At 40.7% G+C, this 25,711-nt stretch overlaps 1 protein-coding gene and 1 pseudogene across 1 annotated transcript in view; both read right to left on the bottom strand.

Annotated features, from left to right (window-relative positions):
- Positions 1-1,469: 1,469 nt before the first annotated feature.
- LOC100759972 (ATP-binding cassette sub-family G member 3) overlaps positions 1,470-25,711 on the bottom strand; it is a 52,136-nt gene continuing 27,894 nt past the window's right edge. Inside the window, exons 9-16 of the mRNA XM_027388472.2 lie at positions 20,438-20,688; positions 17,589-17,671; positions 14,570-14,659; positions 12,964-13,088; positions 8,852-9,006; positions 6,267-6,356; positions 5,424-5,509; positions 1,470-2,777 (exon numbers count right to left, since the gene is read on the bottom strand). Coding sequence (XP_027244273.1) covers positions 2,624-2,777; positions 5,424-5,509; positions 6,267-6,356; positions 8,852-9,006; positions 12,964-13,088; positions 14,570-14,659; positions 17,589-17,671; positions 20,438-20,688 — 1,034 coding nt within the window. The 3' untranslated portion in view covers positions 1,470-2,623. The remainder of the gene's footprint in view (positions 2,778-5,423; positions 5,510-6,266; positions 6,357-8,851; positions 9,007-12,963; positions 13,089-14,569; positions 14,660-17,588; positions 17,672-20,437; positions 20,689-25,711) is intronic.
- On the bottom strand, positions 9,412-10,763 carry LOC103158692 (annotated as a pseudogene).

The following is a 25,711-nucleotide window of genomic DNA, read 5'->3' as shown; positions in this document are numbered from 1 at the left end:
CAGTAGCAATAGTTCAGCAGAAAGGAGTATGGTCCCATTAAGTACCTCTCTGACCGTTGCTGTGCTGATGAGAGACCCCGTCTTGTGCAGGTAGCTGTAGGTGTTGTGAGACAGACCATGGCTGCAATGTCTGTGTGTGTCATGCCCACAATATCGAATTTTCAACCTTTCTTCTTGTCCTCTGGCTTCTGGACCCCTACACCCCTCTTCCGCACAGCTCTAAACTTTGGATGGGGGTGGCATAGGTGTCCTGTTTAGGGTGAAGCACTCAAGTGTCACTTACTCTGGTACCTTGAGCAGCCATGAGTCTCTGCACTCACCACAGTTCATTACATAGGAATCTCTTCTTGGTGATGCTGGATGTAGCAGTTGTCCATGCATGTGAGTGTGAACATTTAGAATAGTTTGGAATCACATCTTTTTAAACAACTGTAGAAAATTTTGCATCATAGAACCTAAGACCCCAGTTGCTGGCTTTTTGGCTGGATTTACATGGTAAAATCTTTGCTGCTGTAGAGACCAGGAATTGAAAGTGAGACCAGATAGTCAGAGGATGAACACACATACACACACACACCACTCACACACACTCTCACACACATACAACACATACATACACACACCATACCACACCCACACACTCTCACACACATCCTCTTCCACTCACATACACACACACCACACACACACACACTCTCACACACATACACACACATGCACACATACACTCTCACATTCTCACATACACACGCATATACACATGAGCACACACACACACTCACAGTCACACACATACAAACACACTTTTACATGCACACACACACCATACACACACCACACACACTCACATATACACACATACCACATTGTCTCACAAACACATACTCTCACACACATTCATACTCACACACACACCCATACACACGTGCATGCACACCAAACACACACACACATACATAGACACAGACACACCACAATCACACACACATACATGCACATGCTCATACACACCACACACAATTAAACACACAGACACACACATGTACACACTCACACACACTTACAGACACACACCACACACACACATACACTACACTCACACACTCTCATACACATACACACACTCACACCACAGACTCTCACATACACATACACATACACACTCTCACTCAGACTCACACACACACACATACTCTTACACACACATATCACACGCACACTCACATACTACTCTCTCACACACACCTCCAACATGTCAGGATTTCACCTAAGGTGCTGACAAATGACAAGTCTTTACTAGGTCAGAGAAACCGGAGATGCAGAGCAGGTGAACTACTGGACAGACAAACAGACACACTAGGATTTTTCTGAGGACCAAAGCTTAGTTCTTAATTTTATTATTGTTTCCATTTCTTGTTCTGTTCTATCATTTTTTCTGTTCTGTTCTGATGTTTCCCTTCTTTCTCTTGATGACTTCCTTCTTCACTACTTCCTAATATCTTCCTTCTAACTTCCTTATTTTTTCCTTTACAGCTTATATATCCCAGAAAAATCTTTCAAGCAATATAAAAATTACAATTTAGTTACATTGTATTTTTAAGTGAATGATTACAATGAATACAAGTAAAAAAAAATCATGTTTCCGATTTCCCTTACATGATTAATCATTTTACATATTGCAGGTAAAAAGCAAATTATTCCTAAGAACCCACATACATTTGAACAATTATCTTTTAGACTTCTCATACATCAGGAGCCTTTTAGCCATAATGAGTACATAGGCAGTAGTTTTTATAATTTCCAGAAAAACAGGTGACTAGTTTCACTTTTCATGTTTTAGAGTTCTGCCCAATTATCTTAATCAACCATCCAATTCTTTGTTTTCTAGTTACATGAAGTATTGTTTTATCTATGATGCACTATGAAATCTGTGCATCAATTCCAAATATGAAAAAGAACTTGAACTAATTCCTGGGATTTAAATGTTTTCCTTAATCATGAACCTAAAACACAGTCTAAAGGGTTCCTCAAGGAAACTCATAAGTCCTAGCTGTGTAACACTTCCTTGGCCCTATTTCTATCCTCTGCCATCCCTGCTTTATCAGGGGTGGAGGAAACACCATATCCTACCTTTGCCTGTATTAATTTTCCCACTAAACTAACCTCTACCATAATCCCTTACTACATTTGGTAAAATACCCTTAATCGTCAAAATTCTATCACTATTATTGTATAAAATCATTACTTCAGTTAAACAGTATTGCTTAGTAGGAAATCTTCTTCATAATGATCCACAGATAGATGCCCAGTAGAACAGGATATTTTCATGAAAATATCACATTACATTAAAGGCAGTGGGGATCTCTCCACCCCCATTCACACCATGCCAGCTACCAGAGAAAAATGGCAATGCCAAGTATGTAAAGTCACAGCAGTACAAGAAACATTGTGAAGAAAACCTGCAGGGCCTTGCTTACCTAAGATTCATCCATCAGTGCCTTCTATTCTGGTGGGCCAAACTCCTAAAATTCAAGTGCTACCTACTGCTCCACTGACATGGCCACCAGAAAAGTTTTATTTTTTTTCAAACATCAGAATAATCAGAAGAAAATGGAAGAGTGATTTAAAAATATCTCTTTTTCTTAAGAGATAACAACTGCACATAGGTAATTGATAAGAAGATAATCATTATACAACCTAAGGCCACATAATTCTTCCAGAAGCCCCACGATGAGATATCAATGCCTTGGTTTGCCAAATATTCTTCAGTAGTACATCTGTAATTCAACATACACAAAAATAATGTCAAAGTTTATTCAGTACATTCACTGTTCCTTCCTTCTAAAAACTCATAGTTTCAGCACATCATTAAAATTTTCTTCTTTATATTTGAGAGCAGTAATGATGAACTTACTATTTTGTAATATATTATGAAATCTAAACTACTTGAATCAGGTCCCTTTGTTAATTTCAAAAAACATCCAAAGAGATGTAGCTATCACATCTATTTAGAAGCATAGAGGAAGTAGACTTAGGAAACTTGGGCAAATTTGCAGAGTCATACTAAGATCTAAATTCGTAGTCTTCACTGTCTTTACATGTCATTCATTTTTCAATCTACAATGCTGCTCTCTCTTCAAAGGGAAAAGGCATGGATGAAGCAATTGTTTCTCATGAAGTGGAAAACTGCAGCTTCCTAATGACACGCTCAGTCACTCTAAGAGAACAAAGCTTTGTGCAATTCAGCTGACTCAGTTGACAGTCATGCAAAAGAACACAGCATCAAAATCTAGACAGAGGACCAGAGGAGACCAAGGGTTTTGGACAGGAGTCAGTCAATTCCTGTCAGTTCTTGTACTAAGACAGCAGTGACAACCATGTATGCTCAGCTATGAAACATCCCCACAGGCCAGGGCTATAGACAGAGTCTGGGTAGTGGTTGGAGCATAGCAGGAAGCAGAAACCCTGACACAGGGTAGAAAAGCAGCTGCTGCTAAAAATTCTGGATACACTACAATTATCTCCTTTGTATCGTCATCCCTGTGTATATCCATCCTATGTGTTTTCATTCCTTTTTGTCTCCGTCCCTGTGTATATCCATCCATGTGTGTCTCCATCCCTTGTATCTCTTAGGATTTAGCCATTCTCAAATCTGCTGAAAGGGCAGATTTCTTTCTTCTCTTAGCACAATCTTTTTGTGAGTATGAGTCTATAGATGGCCTGTACTGGTTTCATTTTACCCATCATGTTGTGGAATATTATTTTAACATGTGTTACATTTGTTTATTATGTGGAACATTTGTCTAATGATGCAAAGATGTGTTGCATTCTCTTATAATGCATTTGTTTAACTCTGTGAAGCTGTGTTTCTTTTCCTGTTTAAAACATCTTATGTTCTAATAAAGCACTGAAAGGTCAATAGCTAGGAAAGAGAAAGTATAGGTGAGGCTGGCACGCAGAGAATAGAAATAGAAGGAGAAAGAGGAAGAGAGAGAGAGCAGGAGCAAGAGAACAAGGAGAGGAGGACAGCAGGGGCCAGCCACACAGCCAGCCATGGAATAAGAGTGAAAGTAAAATATACAGAAGTAAGGAAAGGAAAAAGCCCAAAGGCAAAAACAGGTAGATGAGATAATTTAAAGTTAAGACAAACTGGCAAGAAACAACCCAAACTGTAGCTGGCTATTTGTAATGAAGAAGCCTCCATTTTTTATTTGTCTGGGGGCTGGGTGGTACCAACAACTAATACCACCATCTCAATCCTTCTGACAAGAAACTGGTAATGACTATCTATTAGAAGAGTGCCAGACCACACAAGTAGACAGAAAGTGTGGGAAATTAGATACCCCTCATACTTGTTTTCTCATCAGTAATCCAAACAAGATTTGAGTAACTATTATTACTATTTTTAACATCCATGAGAGATTTAAGATACTGGCATGTTCCTCTCTCACTTATAAATCAAAATAAAATCAATGAGAACAATCACAGAAAGCAATGCAACAGAGTTCAAGGGGAAGGATTTTTTTAATTAGGGGGAAAAGATCATAAAAAGGAGAAAGGGGGAAGACACTGGCCTTCGGGGACAGAAACAGTGGGAAAGATGAAACAGAGGCAGAGACAAAGAGAGTGAGAAACAGAGAGAGAGAAAGAGAGAGGGGGAACATAGAAAGAGATGGGAGGTGGGCAGGGTCCTTTTAAAAGGAAATATATTAAATAGGCACAGGTGGTGCTCTGAGTGGCAACAGCTGAGGGTGTATCTTGTGAGAACTCCAAAGGTAGGCCAGTACAGATACCTAAATACTAACAGAAGGTATTGTAACTTTAAAACAATACACTTAAATTTTATTTTCTATTTTAATGGTATTAGACAAAAATATTTCCTTCTCAAAATACTAAAATATCCTGTGGTAGAATATTTTACACACACACACACACACACACACACACACACACACACACACACACACACACACACACACACACCGGCCTTTGCTTTCTTGAAATCTTCCAGATCGTGAAGCAGAGAGAATACCCTGGAATCTGGCAGGCACAGTTCAGCCCTTTCTGCCCTTGCTGCCCTGACATTTTTGGGCTTTGCTCACAGGAACCATAATCTATACATGTGCAAAATGTATTCCCGTGTGAACTATCAGAGCAGCCTATGTCAGACTCATGTTCTGAAACAAGGAACTCAAACCCACAATCAAGACACCAAAACCAATTTTAAAGGCCCAAAGAACCCTTTCTGAACACTGTCTACACAACAGAGCAGGAGGATGGAAAATACAGCCACATGTGAACTGGTGACAATGACTCCCTGTGGGGAATGGCAGGGGACAGGGTGTTCATCCTGAATGGATGGGTTTCCACTCTAAGTCTAGGAGCATGCTAAGCCCCCATTGTGACCCCAAACTCAAGCTTACATTACATAGCCCTGGCATCTACTGATTTCTGCTGTTTTGTGTTCTGGACAGAAGTTTTGTCCCAAGAATTCATTGTGCTGCAAAGCCTGTAACACAAACAAAAACAGGAAAAGACAAATAGTATAATAATTTATAAGTCTCCAAAGAATGAACACAGCTATAACTTCAAATTCAATCTTGACTGTAATCTACAAAACTATTTTTAAACAAACAACCTCCACAAGTTCAGTCTGCCCAACAAAGCTGTGCCCCCCCCCCCTCAGAAGGTTCAGGATGGAAATGAAGGAGCTTCCAGACTAAGAGGTGGAGTCTAAGTAGATTACCTCAGACACCTCCTTCTCTGCCCAGTCCATAACCATGGAAACATTGTAATTGAAACAGTACCATTGATTCACAGTAACATCATTGCTTTTTTCATCAAAGCCAGTTGTGATTATGGGAATAAGAAAGTCTGTTAAGACATACTTTACTGCAGAGAAAGCTTGGCAAAGTCAGTATGGCTATGGGCATCACATGGTTTCTGTTTCTTTTAGTTTCCTGATGTAAACTATATATCACAGTCCCTCATCCTGCCATTATTACCTTATTGGGCATAATCACAACTGTGTGCTTTTCATAATATCATCTATCTTTCCTCTTTCCTCTTTCCCTCTTTTCTCATCATTTGTTTCCCTCAAAAAACACATGACTGGGGAACACCCAAGAAGACTCACTGGCCTTTGGTAAAACCAACAGGGAAGTTCTTATCTTTAGCTCCTGGAAGGAGAATCCTGGACAGCAATTGGGGATCATTTCAGGTGCTACAGTTGGGGAACCAAAGTAGTGACAGACAGGACAACTTACTGAAAATCCATAATGAGGAATGCTGAAGTACTGAATCCATGACAGGTCGTACATGAAGTTTATGTGGTATAGTGATAAACCTGAGGTAAACTACAAAGAACAGAATTAGAACCAGTCCAGTGACTAAGAATTCTAGACAAGATCCTCCTCTTCAAGACCCCTTCATCCTTCTGACCATTTCTGCTTAGACCAGCTCTTTGAATCATTCTTTAAGTTACCTCTAAACAGAAACAGAATTCTTCACTCCTTTCAAAGCCAAGGGTCTTTGTGGGTTTTAAAAGGAGGACTGACCACCCCACTCTGGAGGAACCTAACCCTCAGATGCTTGAGTTGTTTGTCTTTAAAAAAAGCATGTAATCTATGCACAGCCTTTAAACTTTAAATACACCCATTCTACATTTTTAAAATCCTCTTTAGATTCCTTATAATATCTAATTTATGTAAATACTATGAATGATGGACAAGGATGGACAAGGAACAGCTCTAGAGTTCACAATAAACTTGTCCTATTTACTCTTAAGTACACTAGGATATGCAAAACAGTGACTGTGCATGAATGCATTCAGACTGCACCTGACCAAATGCTTATATGGAACATACAACACTTGGCTTTATAACTAGTTGTAAAGTTCCACTTAGAAACTTTAGTCAATAACCTGTTGTCTTAGTTTCTTTCCTGTGGCTGTGGTAAAATACCATGACAAACATAGAGAAATTGGGAGCTTTTCCAAGTACAAATTACAAACATAGCATAAAAGAAATGAGGGAAGTAAATCTCATTCACAAAACCCTCAAAAAATTGGGGAGTGGGAATCTTGGAATAAATCTGACCAAATGAAATACTTATACAATAAAAACTTTAAGACACTGAAAAAAATGAAGATACTGAATGGCAGACAAACTTCCCATACTTATAGATTGTAGGATAAATAGGAAAATATCCATCCTACCAAAAGCAATCAACAAATTCAATACAGTCCCCATCAAAATTATAATACAATTCACATAAATTGCAAAAACAATACTAATTTTGTATGGAAAGACCCTGATTAGCAGAACTATTCTGAAAAAAAACAGCTAGAGGTACCATCAACCATTGGTGATATCACCACCATTGGTGAGAACCCATCCCCCTGTTGTGTGAGGAATGATTCATCTCCTCTATGGATAAAGGCTTTCAAAGGGCCTGTCTGTACACCCAGGAACAAGAGCAACAGAGTCTGGCACACTTTACCACCCCCATGTGTCCTCCTCTCATACAGAGGGCAACATGCCATTTGCTCTTATTTGACTTTCCCATCTTGACCATAGTCTATATCATTAAGAGAATCCAAGATGGAAACTCAAGGGAGGAACTTAGAGGCAGGAGATAAAGCAGAGACCATGGTGGGAAGTTGCTTACTGGCTTGCTCCAAATGGCTTCCTCTGCCTAAATGGCCTTCCCTGTGTTGTCCTGCTCACAGTGGACTGGGACCTCCCACATCAATCATTAATCAAGAACCCATGCTGCCCCCAGACTTGCATACAAGTGAATCTGTAGGTATCATTTTCTCAACAGAAGTACCCCCCACCTTTTGGAGACAGGAGATGGTGATGCATGCCCAGGGACAGCCTGGTCTGTAGTGTGAGTTCCAGGACTGCCAGGGATACAGAGAGAAACCCTGTCTCTATGATTTAATTGAAAGTAGGTATTGAAAGAAAATCAACTCTTTCTCATCAGGGTACAGAAGAATAGTAAAGAGAAAGCTTTTAAATTAATTAACAATAACATGCTAGTTTAGAGTTTCTGCTGTTGCTGTTGAAATCTGTTGGTGAGTTTAATTATCTCAGTAAAAAGCCTGTCAGCTCCAGGAAAACAATGGAATTATTTTTCACATTTGAAACATGTTAGAGGCCATAATAAGGACTTTGCTAGAATTTGAGCATTTTATTTTATTGGTGTCCACACATTGGCATGCTTTTATCGTATTAGCCAGAGCAAGGGGGTCTGCATCAATGGAATGCAGATTTATTAATTGATCATTTATTTTAATAATGAAAGAAATAGGTGATAGCAGCTTCTTTATTGTTCGTCTGTAGCTTGCTGTAGACAATTAACACAGCCTATAAAGGGCTCTGTAGGCTTCTATCTGACAGTGGACAAAGCTGAACCATGAGACTCCTTGTGCTGAACACTTCACATTGCTCACGACCTTTGCTTCTCCATTAGAGACTACTGAAAAAACCACAGCACCTCTGCTATGGTGAAAACATCAGGCAAGTCTCTCACACCAGCATGAAAGGAAGACTGCAATCTGTCTTGTTGGGGGGGGGGGATCAGCCAATCGTACTACCTTCTTGATATTCCAATTAGTTATGGTTTAGTAATATGACCCCAAGAAATGCCTCTTAAGAGTTCACTAGAAAGGGCATGGTAACCACATCATAGCACTGACATCAGAGCAGTAGCTGTTCCTTCTCTCCTGCAGACCCTAATAAGCTTTAGCATAGGCCTCATGTCCCAAGTACTGATGAGTCAAGTTTGTACATTTGCAAGAAGGAACAGCAGGAAAATTTCCTCTTAGATAAACACAATTCACACTCACCAGCATGAACATAATATAGTTGATTATGAGGTATGTTGGTATAGCTGCTGCATTCTCCCCTGCCCCTAATGACAGTGACACCGAACTGGCGGAATAAACCAACATCGTGGCAGTAAATATCATAGTGAAGAAACCCTTCACATCTCTTCTTATTCCTTAGAAAGAAAAAGGTGGGGTCAGTTCAGTGTTCAAAAAATACTTAAATCACCTACTACTCTGGGTCCCATTTAATTGCTCTCTTCCATTTGAGTACATAAAATTGATACACACTTTCTCCTTTTTAAGATTCATTCATTTTTTTTGTCTTTTTTTTTGTATAAAAAAGATCCCAGTATAAATCAGGGAGGGAAGATGACAGAGACAGAGACACCCACCCTTTAGTGTAGAGAAACGGGAGGGCAAGAGGACAAGCCTCATAGGGAGTGGGGGGAATGTCATTTAAGGGTTAAAATATTCTCTGTAAAAAACTGGAGGTGTCTCCACAGCCCCAGAGGAAGGCACAAGTTGAGGTTCTTGCTGTCGCCCAAGTGTCCTGAGGAGAGGAGAGGCAGCTACTCTTTTCACTTTGGGTCACTCTCTTCCTTGTGTAGGTAAGAGTGCTGCACGGCTCGGAAGGCAGAGATCCGCTTATGTGGTTTAAAAGTCAGCATCTCCAGCAGCAGCTGCGCTCTAGATTCCTCCATCTCTGGTACCACCAACTGCACTGGCTGCAGACCTCTGGGGGAAAAGGCTCTTCAGGGCAGAGATACCTCTCGAGGCCAGTCACCTTCTGGGTACAATCCAATGAGATCAAAGATTTTGCCAAACTGGTCAGCTTCAGAGTTTCCACAGAAGAGAGGCTTTCAATGAAACATCTCTGCAAAGATACAGCCAACACTCCACATGTACACGGGTGTTGCCTATGTAGACTGCAGAAGAACTTCAGGAGCACGGTACCACAGTGTGACACCCCTGGTGTGAGGGCCATCTGGTAGCTGTAGATTCTGGCCAGGCCAAAGTCAGCCAACTTGACTGTCCCATTACCTGTCATCAAAATGTTCTCCAGTTTCAGGTCTCGGTGAACAATGCAATTTGCATGAAGAAAATCCAGGCCACTTAGAAACTGTCGAATCAGGTTCTTGATGGTCTCAACGGGCAAGCCTGGTGGGGGTGCTTTATCCAGGTATGTCCTCAGGTCCTAGTCTATTTGCTCAAACACGAGAGTGACCTTGATGTCTAGATCAGTTCAGGAGGTAGCCCAGGCATCTATTAGCCGTACAACATTGGGGTGCTCAAAAGCCTCCAACCTCCTCAGTAAGGCTCTGCCGATGGGAAGGCCCGCTCCAGCTCCCCCTCCGTTGGGAATTGGCACACTCTTGAGGACCACAAAGTGGCCGCTGTGGGGATCTCGGGCCTTGTACACCGTCCCATAGGCAATGACACCGATTTCAGCCACCGGTTCATTGCGGGAGGTAGCCGTTCTCGGAGCAGGGAGATCTCCTCTGGCCCTGCCAAAAGCTGCTGAGGTAGCCCTTTATCTGGGCCTGGGAGCCGGTTCCTGCGGCGCCATATACCAGGGATCGGTCCCTGGCAGCTAGACGCTGCAGGCCAGACCATAGACACAGGCCGCAAGCTAGAGAGGCTCCCCTCACCCCCACCCTCCCCATGTCGATTTATTCCATTTTTATTCATGTGTAACATGTCTGTGCTAATGTATCCCAAATGTGTGCAGTTGCCTCTGGAGGCCAGAAGAGGCATCGGATCTCCTAGAGCTGTGCTCCTAGAGCAGTGAAAGCTGCCTGATGATGAGGATGCTGGGATCCAAATCTGGGGACTGTGGGGGAGCAGCACGTCTCTCTTAACCAATGAGCCATCTCTGCAGCTTCACCACATGACTTTATTTTTATACTTGCCATAAAATACCTTTTCGCATAATGCCTATTCTCTTTTATACACAATTATAAGCAGTTTCTGATATCCTGACATGGAGAGCTACAAGCAACACAACTGGCCAAAATTCTGATGCCTTCTCTCACTGGAGAATTACCAATAGAAAATGTTCTTGTTATTATTCCCCTGTGTTTATATAATTGTATTGGCAAAATAAAATTGGAATCAGGGCGGTATTGGTTAGTTTTTGTCAATAAAGCACAGGCTAGGATCTTATGGGAAGAGCCAACCTCATTAAGAAAATGTTTTCCTTAGATTGGCCCTTAGGCAAGCCTGTGACAGCATTTCTTAATGAACAATTCATGTGCAAAGTCTTAGACAACTGTGGATGAAGCCATCACTAGGCAAGGGGTTCTGGGTTCTATAAGAAAGCAGGCTGAGGAAGCCATGAGGAGCAAGTCAGTAAGCAGTACACTCCAGGGTCTCTGCTTCACTTCCTGCCTCCAGGTTCCTGCTCTGACTTCCCTTCATGAAGTACATTGAACTGTAAGATCAAACAAACCCTTTCCTCCCAACTTGGTTCTTCTCATGGTGTTTATCACAGCTCTGGAAACCTAACTAAGGCAAGGATTAAACAAACTTGCAGTGGTTTTAATGTCTAGAGGACAGGATGGTGCCTCCATGTAACTGCTGAGGAGGAAGGCAATGGGTTCCACAAGCTGATTTGTAATCTTTATGGAGCTCACGCTATGAGTCATCCACAGTGCTGTGTTCTCTAATAGTCACAGGACACAGAGTCTGGGGGAGCTGAGTTCCATGCCTAATTGTTTTCAACGTTATTGTTATCATTATCATGGTGTGTATAGTACATGTGTGAGTATAGGTGTTCATGTATCATGGTGAGCATGTGCCATGGTGTGCATGTGCCATAGTGTGCATGTGCTGTGGTATGCATGTGTCATGGTGTGCATGTGCCATGTTGTGTATGTAGAATTGAGGACAACTTTCTAGAGTGAGTCTCTCTTCCACTGTAGATTCTGAGGATCAAATTCAGGTTGTCAGGCTTGTAAGAGAAGCACATTCCCCAAAACCATCTCATGGCCTGAATGACTGGTCCTGAATGATAAATCTGTTGTAAACACATTCTAAGATTTATCAGTGCTTTATCTTGTGCATGAATGTGTGCATGTCACTGTGTCAGTGTAGGTATATGTCTGTGTGAGTGTGTGTGTGTGTGTGTGTGTGTGTGTGTGTGTATGTGTATGTCTCTGTGTGTGCATGTGTGAGTGTGTGTGCATGTCTGTGTGAGAGTGCTTTTGTGTGCCTGTGTGTGAGAGTATGTGAGTGCATTGTAGTGTGTGTATTTCATGTCTGTGTGTGAGTGTATTTGTATGACTATGTATCTGTATGTATGTATGTGAGTATTGTGTGAGTACAGGTGTGGGCGTGGGTGGGGTGAGTGTGTGTATAAGTGTGTGTGTGCATGTCTGTGTGTGTTTGTGTGAGTTTGTATATATCTGTCTGTGAGTATGTGTGTATGAGTATGTTCATGTCTGTGTATATGTATGTGTCTGTGTGAGTTGTAAATATGTGAAAATTATGGAAATTCTAAACAGCCTAGGATGAAGATTAACCATATTCACAGATTAATATATGAACATAATATATATATGCACTTACACAGAGCCACGGAGAAAAATATGCAGCTGGGCAAGAGAGATGGCTCACTGATTAAGAGTGTGTGCTATAATTGGAGAGGCCCTGGATTCCATTCCCAGAACCCACACGGTAGCTCACATTCTGTAACTCTACCTCAAAGGGGCTGATGTCCTCTTCTGTTCTCTCAAAGCACTGTATCCGCTTAGTCTGTCTGTGCGGGTGCGCACACACACGCACACACACACAGAGAGAGAGAGAGAGGCACAAATAAAAGAAAAATATTTTACAATATATAAATATATATGTAATAATTGATTTTGCTTCATTGGTACTATCTCAAATGTATGTTATTTATTCATTGTACTACACAGAATCTCTAGTAAAAACAGTTTCACCAACAGCATTTGTAGTGTTCTGTGAACAAGTCTTGCAGACTTTTCTCACACTGAACACGTGTGTTAGATGGCACACAGTGGAGACATGTTTTTCTACTTATGTTTCTCTATTTTAGAGTTGCCACAGCTGTACAAACCAAAACATGCTCCCCCAAGAATAAAGACCATTTCTCTTGTTTTGTTTCTTACCTGATATGATGAATATTATAACAGTAAGTATAATACTTTGCAATAACCTCCTGGGTACCAGCTCAGCCAGCAATTTCCCAAGGAAATATGATGACACACTGTAGTATCCACTGGTATGCTCATGTCTACAGAGACAAAGATCATGTCATACATCCTTAGATTAGTCCAGAAGGCACAGATGAGATGCTGGCTACACTGATTTCTGCTACCACAGGGAACCTAGCAGGATAGTGTCTGCTATGCACCAGGCTGACTCCCATACAGGCCCCCAGCTTAGGGCCCAGCATCTCTAAGCCATCATCCTTATGACATTCTCACTATGACTCTCCCCATGTGAGAACTCTCCCCTTTTCTCCACTCTGGCCACCCAGGAGCCTCTCCAGGGAAACAGTCCGATGAGCCCACTCTCCTCAGGGTCTCTGCCCCTCTGGAGCTGGCTCCCTGAGGAGAAGCTCATTCACACCTCAACTCAGACAGTGGTCATGGAGACTCGTGTCCTTCCAGTTTTTATGAAGAAGGTGACACTGTCACTCTGATGTCACAGTGCAGCTTCAGGATGCTCCATCCTTCTCTTTGGCTACTCTCACTTTAGGACTGATGTATTCCTTCAATAGTCTCTTTTACAACCATGAATCTTTGCCAGACAACAAACCTAATCCTTTCCCTTCCTGGCCTTCAAAATCCAAGCCCTTCCTCTCCCAGTGAGTTCATTGTAACTCTGATTTTCCTTACTTCCTTCCTTTCTTCCTTCTTTCCTTCTTTCTTTCTTCCTTTTTTTTTTTTTTTTGATAATAGACCACTAGTGTAGGCTGGCCTCAAACTCCATATGTATCCAACAATGACCATTCTCCTACCTGTCTCTACTGGCATTACAGGCCTACCTGCCATGCTCAAGTTTATGTGGTACTGTGAGTCTAACACAGGGTTTCATGCACACAAAGCAAACACTCTACCAACTGAGCAAGGCCCTCAGCTCCTCCCTGATGTCTCTTCTCCTTGGCATGTACTTGGGGCAAATCTTGGCTATCTTTGTGAGCAGTGAATCCTAAGCACAGGTCACTGGGCAAAGGTTCCCCCATGAGTGAAATACACATGAGATAAGCAACTCTTTCTGCACAGCTTCCTTCTGGCTCTTTCCACCCCTCCATCACCAGGCTGTGCACACTCTCATTATTATACATCTGTACCTCTCCAGCTCCAATGTGCTGCTGAACCCACTACACAAAAGCTCTAGGAATCCCCTAACATCTTCTTTGGGGAAGGGGGGTCACAAATTTCCTGTGCTTTTCAGTCCCCTCCTCCTGTGCTGTCTGCAGCAGTGAGATCTGGTAACCACACCCCAAATTTAAAACTTTCTCTGAGCAGCAGACACATCTGCTCCTCATTTCCCATCCATTAATATTAGTAATCTCTTTACAGACTTTCCAAACACATGGTGCCACAATGGTAAACACAAAATTTCATAATTTGTTTACCTTTCAACTACATAAATAAGAAAAAGGGGGAATGCTGGTTTTTCATGAGATAATATACTAGGCTCAACTATGAACATAATCATATTGATCACTAGTCCCTGATGCCTGCTTCTGCGGCAAAAGCTACTCACAGAAAGTGATCCCTGTCATTCATGAAGAGCTCCCTGGCAGACAGGCTTGTGAAGCATTCAAAGCCTGTGAGCAAGTATAGCACGGCAGTTCTGTAGGGAGAGAATGAAGAAAGCAACAGCAAATTCAATATAGGAATAGTTTTATATCAATTGAGCTTGTTCTGTAATTTAAATAGCATCACATAGATATATTAAACCACACACACACACTCACACACACACACACACACACACCAGAAGTGGAGAGATGGCTCAGCAGTAAAGAGAGCTTATGGCTCTTGCAAAGGTCCCAGGGTTGGTTGTCATCACCCACATGGTGGGTCCCAACCATCTGTCACTCCTGTTCCAGGGGATATGATGCCCTCTTCTGGTCTCCACAGGTTTCAGGGCACACACATGGTGAATATCCATTCATGCAGACAAACACTCATATACATAAAGACTAAGTATTTTTAAAAAAGAAATAATAAAAATGTGGAACTGTCTGGTTAAAAAGGTCAGGTCCCATGATTATTTTCCTCTCTGTCTCCACAGTGGTATCTATTAATTGAAGTGTGTCTGTAAAATCTAACAATTTGATAATTACCATTCATGTATTAATTCTAGAGTATGTTTTTTTAGGAGTTCATTAGTTTTAGAAGAAATCATGAGAGTAGAGCCCCACGATGTCATATGTGTCCTCATTATGGGAACAAACAGAAATGTAGTGTCTGCCAGGAGAGGGCTGAGAGAAGGTAGACAGACAGGAAGACCTGGGAGAGGATCCTCACCTCAGACTCAGGCAGTGTGGAGACACATTTACATTTAAATCCACTGACCTGTGTTATTTAGTCATGGCAGCCCAAATCACTTCAATTTAACTAACAAAGTTGGTAAGCATCTTTCCTAATGTATAAAGAGAGAAAAATAAGACAAATAAAACTCCCAGGGGTTTTCATATTCCATTGGCTTAATTGATTTAGGGAAGGGTAAGAATGAAAATATGAAACAGTGGGGGAACGGCTTATTGCAGACATGGACTGTGGAAACAACTTTAAAGCCTTGATTATCCCTAAAATAGGCCAACAACTTCCTGCATGGTTTCCAAAGTGCTCAAAAAATAATTCAGTCATGATTACTTATGAAGAAATTATTTGTGTCTGTATGATAGCAAGAGGAAGGGGAACAAAAAGCCCTCTGCAGTTATCTGTTTCCTGGACACACATGTCAGTTTCCCCTAAGACAGACTGCATGAGTGGGGTCTAACAGCCTGTTACATAACACCTTTTCAACTGACAGTCAGATGTCAGTGACTTTATCTAGGTACACAGTGGTAGTTAGACATCAGACACACACACACAGATACCATGTCAACAGTACTGCCATGATCAAGACTCTGCCCATGGAAGGTACCCTGAGGCTGTGGGTGTCAAGCAGGGAGCCCAGTTGAGCAAATAGTGGTGTGCTACACACTAATTACAGTGAAAATTCTAAAAATTGTGATCCTGATAAGAAACTATGTTTGGAACATGCTATTGTAATTAAAATGTTTTAACATGAAAGACTATCTTTGAAGTTATATTATAGCTCAAACTAGACAAGGACCACAAAAGTGACATCTATATGACAATTCAGGAAAAACTAGTCCCATCCTATTATCTCACACTAACATTCAAACAATCAAAATAAATATAAGGAAATCGACACCTGAGCAACAAAAGAAGAATAAATAGGTAAACTAAAACCCTTTCTGCACCACGGCACTATAAGCAGAATAAAAGGCAACACACAGTAGGGAAGAAATCTCTGTGGATCATGTGTCTGGTGGGGGATTCACATCTCAGAAACAAAATAACTATAACTCAATAGTAGGAAAAATTAAGGGCCATGGAAAATTAAGACCTGGTTCAGCAAGTAATATGACTGCCACCAAGCTTGATGACCTTGAGAACAATCCCTGAAACCCATGTGGTGGAGGGGTCAGCTCTTGTGATTGTCCTCTGACCTCCTCATGTATACTGTAGGACACACATGCCCACACACACACACACACACACATATACATACTAAATGAAGAAATAAATAAATATTTTTGGATTGAAAAGCAAATGCTCAATATTTAAAACTGGAAAATGGGTTCTGCAGATACTTCATAAAACATTCAATGGATCACAATTTATTTTTCTTAGAAATCATATTCCAAATAAGAAAGAACATAAGTTGGGTGAGGATGTGGACATACTGGAGCCCCTGTGTTCTGCTGGTGAGGATACAAATAGTACAGTGGAGTTGGAGACAGGACAGCAGTTCCTCGAACAATTAACACAATTGCCTATGGTTTGTCAAGTTTTTAGATTTCTGCCTTAAAGAGTAAAGTCCAGGGCTCAAACACATGTGCTGCTACACTCAATAGTATGCTTCACAGCAGCCAAACATGAGAGAAAATCACATGTCTAGTCACAGATGAAGGGGGAAGCAACACAGCAAATACACACAATGGACCATTATTCTGCCTTACAGAGCCCAAGAAATCTCCATACATGCCACACTTTGATGGGCTCTGAGGACATTCCATGGCTGAAAACAAACCAGCCAAAACAAACAAGAACAAAGCCAAAGCACAGATACTTGTGTGACTCCAACTCAGGGTTCCCACATTACTCATAGTTAATGACAGAAAGTAGAATGGTTGATGCCTGGAATCAGGAGTGGGTAGTATGGGGTTTCTTCTTTCAGATCTATGGGATTCCCTTCGGGAAGATGAAGAAATGCCCTACATTTAGAGTGTGGTAAGATGGTCGCATAAATTGAAACTACTCCATACACTAAAACTGGTAAAATGTGAAATGTGTGGTGTGTATAGATTCATACTATCTACCCACAAACATGTGTGAAAAAGTGAGTTCTTCTACTCAGCCTTCAATGTACCAACACATTCTATCACATGGTAAAGTGTTCACTCTGCTCTTGTCACAAATTCTAATTCTTAATGGATTTACACAAGTTTAAACAAAGTAACAGCTTTTTCTCATTTGCTTACCTCCTTTGGACTTCAGTACAATCATCTTGTAGGAAATAGAAAATAGTACCTATAACCACAGCCATTATGACTTCAATAATTGCCTTTCAAAAAATGCAGAAAAAAATCCAATCAGGAGTAGAAATCATTTTACACATTGTCTATTATTTTAAGGGAGATAAACACTATATTTTGGGCAGAATCCCTGGGAGAACATAAAACACACATGTCAATAGACTGCTTGGATGTTAAACTGAAAATTAAGGTCTCTGAGATTTGAGACTCTAACAGGACAGACTTTGGAAAGCTAAAACTTCTCTCGGTGCTCCACCAGGAAGGGCCAGTGAAGGGCTCAGGTCAGGTACTGAAACACGGATGACACAGGGGGAAGACAACACAAGTACATGGAAGTGTAGGGGACACAGCAAAGTTAAGTGACAAAAAGCATTCACTTAAACTGAGATCTCAACTCTCGTACCAGTGAGCATGGGCAGCTTTCTACTTCAAGTGGCTGAAAATAATTAAGGCTCTATTTACTCTTATACTTAGAAACAACTACACCCCAGGCATGGGGGACAGATCAGGGGCAGAGCCCTGCCCAATATACAGGAAATGCTGATCCCCTCAACTACAAACTAAATAATGAAATTAAAAATGATTCACAACACAGTTCCTAGTAATGGGATTTTGTGCTAAGAAGGAGTCATCTGGTCCTTACCTGTGTCACCTCTGGGAAATCTGTGCCTGAGTAGGAAGGAACACTATTGCTGTATTGCTGTCACCAAAGTATTCACACAGCATCCTCTGGGCCCCTTGATACTTCCATTGCCCATAATCTCTGTCACTGCTGCTCCATCAACATCAGCCGGAGCAGCCTGTGAGCAAGTCTCATCTAAGCTGCCAACTCCTCCAGCCCCTCATCTACCTCCATCGACTCAATCTGTGCAGACAGTCACATGGAGTCTGCACTGCATTGGTTTTGGGTGAAAATGGCTTAAAAGGGTGCTTCACTTACCTGAGGTGTAAGGCTGCATGACACAGTAACTTATGTGAAAGATCCTTTATTCCTCTGATAATGTTTAGAAAATTATTATCTAAGGGAAAGCATCCTACCATTTAACTTGATAATTTAGAAACCAAAATCTCAGGGCTTGGACATATGCCTCAGCAGTTAAGAACACTTTTTGTTCTTGCAGAGGACCTGGGATAACCCTAATGGCCCCTAACAACCTCCTGTAACTCCACATCCAGAAGATCTGATGCCTTCCTCTGGCCTCCATTGGCATGCACATGATGGGAAGTTATACATGCAGGCAAAACACCAACATACAATAAGTAATTAATTAATTAAAAATTATTCCACAATTCCTAGCATTGCTAACACACAGAGACTTTTTCCCTCATGATACTGCTCGCTGTTGAACAAAATGAGTAACCCATTTTGATGAGTGAAGCTCATCTATTTCCAAATCATATCACATTTTCAGTTGTCAAAGAAATCAGACATAAAATACCCATTTTATGACATAGATGTCCAAGATTAAATACCAAAGTATTTGGATCAACAGACAGTATAACTCAAATGGAAAGAATATTTGCATACACCCAGGAAAGGCAGCAACAGTTAAATATGAAAAAGTCAGTACTTATATGTAGAACAGTGTTCCATTACAGCCAACATCACACGACCTTTCAGTATTTGACAGAAACTAAATGCATGAAATTAAAATAACAACATACTAACAGCAGAACTGACTACAGGGCCAGGGTTGTAGGTCCAGTGTTTGCCCTCTAGTGACTAAGGCCCCAGGATCAATAACTAACTCAGTAGAATCATTGACATCATGAATAAAAATAAATGAATAAGTGATGGTCCAATGAGCTGCAGGAACTTCATTTCTGTGTAACATTCACAGAATGTCACAGTTAAAATAACAGACATGATGATCCTGGTTACAGAGCCAGTTATTAGAAAGGTAGAACTTCATCTCCTCCTAGTTCCCAGTTAGCTGACATGGGAGAGCATTGTTCAGTCCAGTAATTTTGTGGGTGAACTGCACTCTTTAAGTAGACTCCAGTAAGGAAAGAGAATCCCACAGTAGACTCATCTCTCAGGCAGTAGATGCACAGGATCCTTCATAGCTGTCCACTGCCTGTTTCCTCACATCACAATTTCAACTACAGGTCAACCCTCCTTTCCATCTCCAGTTATCTCCACCCCTTCTCTACTTTAACTTTCTCTAAATCCATTCTCCCATCTGACACACTTCAATTTCATCTGTTTGTCCAGTTACCATCCATCCACCAACAGGAAAAGCTGCAAGAGGAAAAAAAGCTTTATCCTCCTTTACTCAGCCCTGGACTTGAACTTGTAGGATGCACAGATGAATTAAAGTAGACAGACGTGAGGAACTCCCAGGTGTGCTGAATTATCGTTTGTACTCTCTGAGTTAAATTTCCAACTGGGATTTTAGTCATTATAGTTCCTCTAAATAAAATCTATCACTAAAAACATTTTCTGAAAGTAAAAAGTAAATTGGGTTCTACTTGCTTTATTGAATATTTCTATATGCCAAGTAGAGAGGAGATGACAAATTCATGGAAGTGAGTAGAAGATGAGTGTGACCCTAAAGTACATTCACTCAGAATCAAATTGCTCCCACTTGTGTTTTTCACAATACAATTAAAATAACTTGCCAGGCGTTGGTGGAGCATGCCTTTAATCCCAGCACTCAGGAGGCAGAGGCAGGCGGATCTCTGTGAGTTCGAGACCAGCCTGGTCTACAAGAGCTAGTTCCAGGATAGCCTCCAAAGCCACAGAGAAACCCTGTCTTGGAAAAAAAAACAATTAAAATAACTCATCAGATTACCTGAATCACAGTGACCCATGAAAAACACTGGAATTTTTTGAATGAACGACAGGTAATCCACCAGAGCTGATGCCAGAAAGGGGTGACACACGTGATCTCCTCCAAGGCTGAGCTCCTCCCCACCTTCTGTTCCCCCAAGAGTGGATCCAGTTCAGTTCTCATTTCGCTGTATAAGGAGGACTGTGCAAACATATTGGCTAATTTTTCTGTGACTTGGTGTTGTCTCTCGGGAAGCTCTTTATATTTGTCAGCTTTGGGACAAAAGTTGATAAAGACAAGAAACAGACAATAATTTAACAGATTTTTCTGAGACACTTTTCATTAAAAACAAATAAATTATGTATAAGTTTTTCCCTGAGACAGTCTCATGTACCCTAGAGTGGCCTCAAAGTTACTATGAAGCCAAGGGTGACCTTAAACTTCTTCAGTTTCTGACTCAAGTGCTGCAATTACAGGCATGCATCTTCACACCTGGTTATTCGATGCTAGGAACCAAACTCAAGGTTTTGTGCATGCTAAGCAAGCATTCTACCAGCTGGCTGACCTACATCTTCAGACCACCACATTTTGAGAGTAAAAATATTATTTTCATGTAATTCCATTACATGCTGGGAAAAGCATCCTTAATTGACATGATTACCGTCATTATCCCAAGGATACAGTAAAACAAATGGCCGCTTCCCTTCTGGACACAAATGCTTAACAAAGTCTTCCTTCCCTTTTGGACCTGTACTTACCATAAAAGTCACAAGTGGGAAGGCCCACCCGGAATCTGGACACACCTCACCCCTGTCTACACTCTGCCCTCTGTCCTGCTGTGGTTGCCCAAGCTTCAGGTGAGTCTGGGCACTGCTCTGCCCCCCTCAACATCCCCCATCAACCCTGCTCCCTTCTGCCTGAACCCCCCCACCCCCCGACAAGAGTGGACTTGCCCAGACCAGAAGGCCCACCCTGAGTACGAACACACCCCACCCTTGTCCACCCACTGCCCTCTGCCATCCCACTGCCGCCAGAGGCTGAGCCCTCTGCTTGCCACTGGAGAGAGGGAGAGACCCCATGTGCACACACTGGAAGAAGGAATGGGAAGAAGACAGAGTAAGAACACACTCAACAACAGAAAAATCAATATGACACCACCAGAATCTAGGGACTCCACACCAGCAAGATCTGAAAAGCCCAACACAGAGGATGAAGAAGAGATGGACCTCAAAATTATCTTAGGAAGATGATAGAGACCTTTAAGAGGAAACAAGAAAATCCCTTAAAGAAATAGAAGAAAAAACAAGCAAAAATTACATGAAATGGAGGAAAAGACAAAACAAAAAATTCAAGAAGTAAACAAATCTCTTAAAGAATCTAAAGAAACCCAAGAAAAAACAACCAAACAAGTGAAGGAAACACTCAAAACAGTTCGAGGCATGAAAGCTGAAATAGACACAATATAGAAAACACAGAATGAGGGATGCTGGAAATAGAAAGGCTGGATAAACAATCAGGAACTAATTGGTTATATGAGTATAACCATTAGAATCCAAGAGATAGAAGAGAGAATCTCAGTTGTTGAAGACTCGCTATAGGATATATAGTCATCGACCAAAGAAAATCTCAAGTCCAACAAATACCTAACACAAAATACCCAGGTAATATGGGACACCGTGAAAAGGCCGAACCTAAGACTAATAGGTATAGAAGAAGGTGAAGAAATACAGCTCAAAGGTACAGAAAACTTATTCAACAAAATCATAGAAGAAAATTTCCCCAACCTAAAGAAGGATATGCCTATGAAAGTACAAGAAGCTTATAGAACACCAAACAGACTGGACCACAAAAAGAAGTACCCTCACCACATAATAATCAAAACACCAAAACTACAAATAAAGAGAAAATATTAAGGGCAGCAAAGGAAAAAGGCCAAGTAACATATAAAGGCAGACCTATCAGAATCACACCAGACTTCTTAATGGAAACATTGAAAGCTTAAAGGTCCTGGATAGATATCTTACAAACACTAAGGGAGCATGGATACTAACCCAGGCTACTGTACCCAGTAAAACTGTCAATCACTATAGATGGAGAAAACAAGATATTCCATGACAAAACCAGATTTAAACAATACGTAACCACAAATCAAGCACTACAGAAAGTTCTGAAAGGAAAACTCCAACCCAATGAAGATAACTACACTCACAAAATAGGCAATAGATAATCCAATTTTACCAAACACGAAAAGAAACAGGAGGACGAAATACACACACAATGACACCACCAAAAATAAATCCAAAACAAACAAGAACCAACAATCAATGGATATTAATATCCCTCAATGTCAATGGTCTTAACCTGTGCATAAAAAGATACAGGCTAACAGAATGATACGAAGACGGAATCCATTCTTCTGCTGTATACAAGAAACACACCCTAACTTCAAAGACAGGCATTACCTCAGAGTAAAGGGTTGGGAAAAGATTTTCCAATGAAATGGGCCCAAGATGGGCCCAAGAACCAAGCTAGTGTAGCAATCCTAATATCTAACAAATTAGACTCAAACTAAAATCAGTCAAAAGAGATGAAGAAGGGCATTTCATACTCATCACAGGAAAAGTCCATCAAGATGAAGTCTCAACCCTGAACATCTATGCCCCAAATATGAAGGCACCCACATTTGTAAAAGAAACATTACCAAAGCTCAAACCACACATCAAACCACACACACTTATAGTAGGAGACTTCAACACCCCCTTTCACCACTAGACATGACCACCAGACAGAAACTTAACAAAGAAACAAAAGGATCTAAGAGAAGTTATGGCCCAATTGGGTTTAACAGATATCTGTTAGATAGAACAGATAGAACATTCCATCCAAACACAAAAGTATATACCTTCTTCTCAGTGCCACATGGCACCTTCTCTAAAATTGACCACACAGGTGGCAACAAAGCAAACCTCCACAGATACAAAAGAATTGAAATAACCCCCTATATCTTATCAGATCACCATGCTTTAAAGCTAGAATTCAACAGCACTACAAATTGCAGAAAACCTACAAACTCGTGGAAATTAAATAACACCCAATTGCACCATCCTGAGTTGAGGAAGAAATAAAAAAAGAAATTAAAGACTTCCTAGAATTTAATGAGAATGTAGACACAACATACCCAAACTTATGGGACACTCTGAAAAGCAGCCCAAAGAGGAAAGTTCATAGCATTAAGTGCCCACATGAAGAAACTGGAGAAAAGTCACACTAGAGAATTGACAGAAAAACTGAAAGCTTTAGAGCAAAAAGAAGCAAACTCACCATGGAGGAGTAGACTCCAGGAAATAATCAAACTGAGGGCTGAAATCAATAAAGTAGAAACTAGGAAAACATTACAAAGAATCAATGAAACAAAGAGTTGGTTCTTTGAGAAGATCAACAAGATAGACAAACCTCTATCCAAACTAACCAAAAGGCAGAGAGAGAGCATGCTAATTAACAAAATCAGAAATGAAAGGGGGGATATAACAACAGACACTGAGGAAATCCAGAGAATCATCAGGTCATACTTTGAAAACCTGTACTCCACAAAATTTGAAAATCTAAAGGAAATGGACAATTATCTGGATAGATATTACTTACTAAAATTAAAGCAACAACAGATAATCAGTTTAAATCGACCTATGATCCCTAATGAAATAGAAGCAGTCATCCAAAACCTTCCAACCAGAAAAGGCCCAGGGCCAGATGGCTTCACTGCAGAATTCTACCAGAAATTCAAACAAGAGGTAATACCAATACTCCTCAAATTGTTCCACACAATAGAAGCAGAAGGGATATTGCCAAACTCTTTTTACAAGGCTACAATCATGTTGATACCCAAGCCACACAAAGATACAACTAAAAAAGAGAACTACAGACCAATATCTCTCATGAACATCGATGCAAAAATACTCAACAAAATATTGGCAAATCGAATCCAAGAACACATCAGAAAAATCATCCACTATGATAAAGTAGGCTTTATCCCAGTGATGCAAGGATGGTTCAACATATGAAAATCCATCAATGTAATCCACAATATAAACAAACTGCAAAAGAAAACCACATGATCATCTCACTAGATGCTGAAAAAGCCTTTGACAACATTCAACATCCCTTCATGATAAAGATCTTGGAGAGAACAGAAATAACAGGAACATATCTAAACATGATAAAAGCAATATACACCAAACCAACAGCCAACATCAAACTAAATGGAGAGAAACTCAAAGTAATTCCTCTAAAATCAGGAACAAGACAAGGCTGTCCACTCTCTCCATAGCTCTTCAATATTGTACTTGAAGTTCTAGCTAGAGCAATAAGACAAGAAAAGGAGATCAAAGGGATACAAATTGGAAAGGAAGAAGTCAAACTTTCACTACTTGCAGATGATATGATACTCTACATAAGTGACCCAAAAAACTCTACCAGGGAATTCCTACAGCTAATAAACACCTTCAGCAAAGTATCAGGATACAAAATTAACTAAAAAAAATCAGTAGCCCTACTATATACAGATGATAAACAGAATGAGAAAGAAATCAGAGAAACATCACCCTTCACAATATCCACAAGCAACATAAAATATCTTGGGGCAATACTAACCAAAAAAAGCAAAAGACCTGTGTAGTAAGAACTTTGAGTCTTTAAAGAAAGAAATTAAAGAAGATACCAGAAAATGGGAAGATCTCCCATGCTCTTGGATAGGTAGAATCAACATAGTATAAATGCAATCTTGCCAAAAGCAATCTACAGAGTCAACACAGTCACCATCAAAATCCCAACACAGTTCTTGACAAAGCTTGAAAGAACAATACTCAACTTTATATGGAAAAAACAAAAAACCCAGGATAGCCAAAACAACCCTGTACAATAAAGGAACCTCTGAAGGCATCACCATCCATGACTTCAAGCTCTATTATAGAGCCATAGTCCTAAAAACAGCTTGGTATTGGCACAAAAATAGACAGACCAATGGAATCGAATTGAAAATCCTGATGTTAACCCACACACCTAGGAACACCTGATTTTCGACAAAGATGCTCAATCTATACAATGGAAAAAAGATAGCAACTTCAACAAGTGGTGCTGGCACAACTGGATTCGGACATGCAGAGGACTGCAGACAGATCCATATCTGTCACCATGCACAAAACTTAAGTCCAAATGGATCAAAGATCTCAATATAAATCCAGCCACACTGAACCTTCTAGAAGAGAAAGTGGGAGATACCCTTGAACATATTGGTACAGG

Source organism: Cricetulus griseus, assembly GCF_003668045.3.
Source record: "Cricetulus griseus strain 17A/GY chromosome 1 unlocalized genomic scaffold, alternate assembly CriGri-PICRH-1.0 chr1_1, whole genome shotgun sequence".
Classification (NCBI taxonomy): Eukaryota; Metazoa; Chordata; class Mammalia; order Rodentia; family Cricetidae; genus Cricetulus; species Cricetulus griseus.
This window is presented reverse-complemented; position numbering and strand designations above follow the sequence as displayed.